Source organism: Corvus kubaryi, unplaced genomic scaffold (genome assembly GCF_017639235.1).
Source record: "Corvus kubaryi isolate FWS band 111438036 unplaced genomic scaffold, C.kubaryi_AGA036_p1.0 37367, whole genome shotgun sequence".
NCBI lineage: Eukaryota > Metazoa > Chordata > Aves > Passeriformes > Corvidae > Corvus > Corvus kubaryi.
In genome coordinates, this window is record NW_024581119.1 from 1,743,800 (window position 1) to 1,750,098 (window position 6,299).

The following is a 6,299-nucleotide window of genomic DNA, read 5'->3' on the forward strand; positions in this document are numbered from 1 at the left end:
TCCAACACACAACCTAGGTAGGGTTTTATTGTGCAGACAGAGGAACACTCCTGGATGATAAGGTGGTTTTTTTTGTTGTTGCTTTTCATAGGGTTCTTTTTTTTCCGTTTTTTTTCTTTTCCCTTAACAGAATTTCTTTGACGACAAGCTGTGGAAACAACTACAAATGTTCACAAAAAAATGAGACTTGAGCTGCGTCCGTGCTCTGCCGCTGGGCTCTGTGCCTGCCCCGGCGCTCACCAGCACGCCCAGGGAGCTGGGCACAGCCAGGCCTCAGCTGGGCACGACCTCAGCAGCACTAGACAGCAAGCAAGCAGGCAGGGATGGGCAGGGGATGGGCACGGGGGAAGGAAGCAGCTCTGGAGAAGAGCAAGGAGTGGGGAGCAGCTGCTGTGTATTGCTCTAAGCTGTGGTGGCACAGCCCAGGCTGCACGGGTAGCACAGCTGGGGCTCACCCCATGGACCTGGATGCTCCTGCCTGCCTCTTCCCTTCCCCGTGCCCTCCCCTCGGCGAGGCTCCTCGGGGTCCCGTGGGCATCGGGGCAGCCCTGGGCTGGCGGATCTGAGCTGTGCTGGCCATCCCTGTCCCTGCTCTCGCCAACCCCTGGCACCATCCTGGCCTTACCGAGGTTGTGGGCTGCCCTTAGGTCCTTTCCTGCTCTTAAAGGGAGACAGGGAAATGCTGAAAGGGAGGAGGGAGAAGGAAGGGGGCACACGGGCTCCTCCCAGGAGCACAGTGGGATTCCAGGAAGACTGCTCTGCCTCTTTATGAGGAAGGACTGGGGTCCCCAGATGTTCCCTTATGAGGACAAGATGCCGGTGCAGAGGAGTCCCTGCAGAGACCCTGGGGTCACACTCCCAGAGGGGAGCCCCCTCCCCACCAGCCAGCCTGGGTGCAGCTCAGGGGCCCCTGGGGAGGGCAGTGGGGCTGTGGCTAGCTCAGAGAGGCTCTGCTTGCCTCCACTGGTGCTGGCAGCAATTCTCTCGTCACAGCTAAGGACTGCTCCCCAGGGAGAGCGAGGGGTGTCTCTGGCTCGGGCAGCCCAAAGGTACCAGATGGTGTCGAGGAGGCCTCACTTCCCGCTCAGCTGTAAGAAACAGATTAGGAAAAACTTGTTGCCAGAGCACGTTTGTACTGACCCCATTCCCAGGGCCCCAGAGGAGCCCTAAGGAGGCAGGGGGGGTTCAGTTCATGGTGGCTCCTGGACCTGCTCCCCTCTCTCCTCCCCTCCTGCCAGGCCCAGCAGCAGCCCATGGCTCCGCTGTTCATTGAGACAGGAGTCATTTTGTGCCCTCTCCCAGCTGTGGCAGCTCAGGGTGAGGCATTGGTCACCTGGCTGGCAGGCAGGGCAGGTGGGGACACTAGGAACCCTGTCACCTCCAGGGGCTGTGGGCACAGCACCCACCACGGGCATCCTCTGCACGCTCTCCCGTCACCCCTCTCTCTTACCTGCCAATCCAGCTGTCTTTCCCCAGTTGAGAACAGGCAAACCCCAAGAGTTAAAGGGATGGGACAAGCGAGGCTGAGGCCTCCAGTGCTCCCAGCACAAGCAAACCAGCCAGCCTACGGAGCGGGAAGGCGCGATGGGAGAAGCAATGCTGCCTAGCAGAGCCACCATGCTTCGGAGCGGGGCGCGTGTGCGTGGGATGGTGGCCTCGGCACGGGACGGTGGTTAGCGTTAGATATACGGCTAAATAGAGATAACACAGAGAGGTTTCACGGCTTCCAGACGCTTCAGCTTCTCTTTCCAGGGGCTGCGAGGAAGGCGGGGTGGCTGGGGTGCTCGGTGTGTGCGTGCGTGTGCGAGCGCTGTGTGTGTGTGTTTCGCCTTTCACAGGGACACGAAGTCCACGGCTTGCAGGAGAGGCAGGGAAAGGAGCAGCAGCAGGAGCCATGAGGTGTTCTGGATCAAGAGGCTGAAGCCGGCGCATTTCTCCAGTTTGTCTGTGAGGAGAAGGAATGGGGAGGGAGAGAAGAGAGGCCATGAAATCCCTTGGGAACGGGGCTCAGGCTGGGTGTTCTAATGGTGCTGGAACCCAGCTTCTTGCCTTTGCTCTGTCACAGAAATGCAGCAAGTCCCATCCTGGCCCCTTGACTGTTTCCCTCCCACCATGTAGCAGCAAACTTTGGGGTCACAGGGACACTGAGAAGCATAACCCTGCCTGTGCCTGACTGAGGTGACAAGGGGATGGGCACCAGGTGAGACAAAGGGCTCTGCACCTGGAGGACTGCTCCTGTGCGATGTAGGTGTGGAGACTCCCCACTGTCCTCTCTATGGGAGGATATTGAGGCAATGTGCCTCAGGTGGGACCCAAGAGAGGCAGGAAAAGCAGTGTGAGATGGGGCAGAGTGAGCCCATCTGTGGGATGAAGCATGAAGGGCATGTCAGGGTGGGGACACATTTATGGAGCTCAGGGAAGATCTGGGGACACCACAGGGAGTCGTGGTGTTCTCTGCTTGCCCTGCCAAGCCAAGGAGCTGGCTGAGGCCAGGTGCCACTGCCTGTCTCACCTTTGATAACAGTGATGTTCCTGATCTGGTTGCCGGTGTAGTCATTGGTGGCCTTCAGCTCGCACATGTAGATGCCCTCATCGCTGGTGGTGAAGCTCTGCAGGTGGAGGCACACCAGGTTCTTGTGCATGGTGACGTTGGCTCGGTTCCGGTAGATGTTCTCAGAGACGCTGATGGTGCTGTGGATGACGTGCTTCCTGTTGTCCTTGGTGATGCTGAACTCGTAGGTCAGGGGGTTGTCGGTTTTGTTCTCATAGCGACAGTCCACGCGCAGGTTCTGGCCCAGCAGGCAGGCACTCAGGTCCTTGATCATCTGGCAGTGGGCGGCCTGGAGCACTGGGAGAGGCAGGAAGGGTTGGACAGGGAACAGAGAGCTCTGGGGGTGCCCATGCAGCCTCCAGGCTGCTCTGGGCCAAGCAGGGAGCAGGGAGGGATATACCTGTCAGGATGACAGCGATGCCCACGGTAGGGTTCATCTTGTCTCTGAGGTGCCCGGTGGGGGCTGTCTCTGAGAGGGGAACCTGGGCAGGGGGAGAGAGAGGCAGTTAGCCAGGCCATTGCCCCATGGATGTGGGCATTCGGTGGTGCAGGCTGCCCTTCTTGCACAAACTATGCTCTAGAGCCTGCTCCTCCTCACCATGGCGTCTGATTCACTGCACAGAGCCCAGCTGGCACTGCAACCAGCTGGGGAATCAGGCACTGTGTGTCTGCCCAGCATCATCTTTCCACATCTCCAGGCAATGCCCCATCCACACTTTGTTTTCCTCGTCCAGATCCTCCCAGCAGACATTAAATGAGCATGGCCAGACCCGCAGCAAGGCCTGTGTGCGCTGCCTCCTCCCCCTTCTGCCCCATGGCCAGCCAAGGTGCAGAGGTGAAATCAGGCTGCACCCCAGTGCCTGCACACCTTGACCAGAGGTCTGTGGCTCACGGAGAGGGAGCTGCCAGGTGAGGGACTCTCTCTCGGGGCTGGCAGGCGCCTGTCCTGCCAGTCCTCCCGCAGCTCCAGCGGGTGAGCTCAGCAAGGATGAGTCACTGCGATGCAGTGAGGGAAAGGGGCCAAGAGCAGTGAGGAAGAGGGACACAGCAGCTGGACAGGGAGCCAAGACAACCAAAGGATGGCACGAAGCCTCCAAGAGCTGAGCTCAGCCTGCCTGGCCACAGGGTGGAAGGGGTTTGGGTGGCAGCATCCACTTTCTGGGTCCCTGCCTGGTGCCTGTCTCTCTCCAGGCTGTGTGTGGGCAAGGGACCCGTGATGTGCCATCCAAACACCAGGGCTGCTGATTCCAGGCAGCCCAATGCAGCCACAAGGAATCAATTAAAGGTTTGCAGCCTGGCCAAGCAGCCGCATGGGGAATCCAGCCACAGACATGCGGAATGGAGGGACAGGGTGGGGGAGCAGCAGTGAGGCAGCCGCCAGGCTGAAGGACACACCGAGCACCCTGCAGTCAGCCCTCCAGGCTGGCCATGTGGGGCCAGGTCCAAGAGGGGGAGCTGATAAACCACCCCTTCGTGACTCTGGGTTGGCAGAGGGGACAACAGACCCTCAGTTTGCTCCCTCTGAGCTTGGCAAAGCATCCAGGGAAGAGCTAGGAATTGCCTGTACCACAGCCAGCTGCATTTTTCTATTTAGCAAATTTTGGGTCTTTCATATAACATTCTAGGAGGAAATACCAAACCCATTTGCTCACCCTGAAGCTCTGAAAAATCTCTTTATCCAGGAAGAAAAATTCCCTTCTGGGGAATCGTTGGCCAAGAAGAAAAATTCCCTTCTGTTTGATCTTGACAACCAAGAGGTTGCAAATGGGGCACATGCCTGAACCTCTGGATTCCTAGAAACTGTCCCCCGTGTCCCTTGCTTTGTCATTTCCCAGCACCAACCTGCTCCTCTTTGAGTGTCCTGGGACACTATCTAGGTCATAGCCTGGCTTTCCTCCAGAAAATCAGTGCAAAGAAGCTCCCAGAGAGGGGGTCTTCCTCCCATCTATGTGCCCAAGCACTCAGATTTTCTAGGCTCTGGGTTGATAGCCCTTGGACCCCTCTTCTCCTCCTGACAGCAGTGCTGGGAGCAGAGCAAGCCAGGTAACTCTCACTCCTGCATGTTCCCAGGGGTTTGGCGTAGGGACAGGGCTCAGGAGGATGGCAGCATTCGAGGGGCTCCAGCTCTTACAGGGCAAAGTTCCCGGCGTGGTCCCCACTTGCTCGGGGTCACACCACGGCAGTACCTACCCCCTGTGCCTACCAGCGTGACAGGCTCAGGGTGACAAACGAGCTGCGGGGATGGGGACGGGGACGTGCAGAGCCAGACTGGTGAGCTGAGAGAACCCCAGAGCCCCAGGGAGCCGGCTGTGCCAGGGGGTGGCTGCCAGCAAAGAGGATGCACGGGGACGCGGTGCGCAGGGAAGACGATCGGGCGACCCTCGAGAGGGGCAGCAGGGCTCGGGGTGGGCGAGCTCCCCCCCTGCAGCAGCGCGGAGCGGGAGCGCGGCTGCGGTGCGGGCGTGCGCGCGGGCGCGCCCACCGGGAATGCCGCAGTCCCGAGCCGGGGGTCGGGGGTATCGGCAGCGGGGCGAGAAGCTGAGCCCGTCCCCTCCGCCAGCGCGTTCCGCCCGGCCGAGCATCCCCCGGGCGAGGGGCGAGATGCTCCCGGTGCCACGGCCGCGCCCGGCGGCTGCGGACCCTCCCCGCGCCCGCAGCCCCGCGCTGTGCCCCGAGCCCAGCGGCTGCTCCCGGCCCGGCAGGGCGCGGGGCGCTGCGGGCGGTCGGTGCCTACCTGCGGGCGCTGTCCGGTGCTGCCCGCTGCCTGCGGGGCTGCCGGCGCTGTCCGGGGCTGCCCGGCGGGCTGTGGGCGCGGCGCTCCCGCAGTCTGGGCAGGGCTGGGCGGGCGGACCCAAGCAATGGGGGACCGGGAGGCGTCACTGAGGCTCGGCCCCCGGCCCTGCGGCGGGGGGCGGTGCGGGGGGGGGCCCTGCCTCTGCGGGACTCGGACGCCCCCGCCCCGGACAAGGGGTGCGCACTGGTGCGGAAGGTCCCACTCGCCCCCCTTATGTTCCCCAGGAAGGGCGACACATCCCCATTGCCATGGGAACATCATTTTGCGGAAGAGCTGCCAACCCTCATCCTCCCCGGCAGCGTGGGAGGTGTTTTGCTGGGAAAGGAGGATGGGTTGGGAAGGGGAAAAGGAGCCTGGTGTGGGCTTTGCTGAGGAGGGGGCAGGTATCATCCTCTGCCACCAAATGAGTTCTGCTCAGGTGCCCAGAGAGGCCACCCTGCACCAAGTCACCACAGGCCTGTGTGACACAGCTCTCCTTCATGTGGGAAACCATTGTGGCAATGGCAGGACACACAGCTGAATTAAAGAATCACAGAATCATTTAAGCTGGGAAAAGCCTTTGAGACCAACGAGTCCAACTGCTAACCCAGCACTGCCAAATCCACCACTAAGCCATGGTCTAATGTGTCACATCTACAGGCTCTGTCTGTGATATCACTGGACACAGACCTTCAGTTTTAGGCCCAGGTCTGGTGAGAGTGAGGACACACCAAGGTTTTGCTCCCCACAGGCTCCCATCAGCATGTTTGGGAAGGGGATAAGCAGAGCTGCTTCTGCACAGGCAAAATGGCTTTGGATCCAGAAAGAAGCCTGGGACAAGACCTCCTCCCTGCTCTTTGGCAAGGTCATGACAGGAGAGGAGGGCAGCATCAGAGAGCTGTTTTCCCTGGGAGTTTGGGTCCAGAGGTATCCCAGGAAGGCACAGAGACACACAGGATGGCCTGCCCTGCCCTC

At 60.6% G+C, this 6,299-nt stretch overlaps 1 protein-coding gene across 1 annotated transcript; it reads right to left on the reverse strand.

The window, feature by feature from the left end:
- On the reverse strand, positions 1-5,392 carry THY1 (Thy-1 cell surface antigen). The gene is made up of 4 exons (XM_042034083.1): positions 5,286-5,392; positions 2,952-3,033; positions 2,513-2,848; positions 1-1,945 (listed from the first exon to the last, which is right to left on the reverse strand). Exons 2-4 carry the CDS (start codon positions 2,986-2,988, stop codon positions 1,833-1,835), a joined length of 486 nt encoding a protein of 161 aa, XP_041890017.1. The 5' UTR covers positions 2,989-3,033; positions 5,286-5,392; the 3' UTR covers positions 1-1,832.
- Between the last annotated feature and the right edge of the window lie 907 nt (positions 5,393-6,299).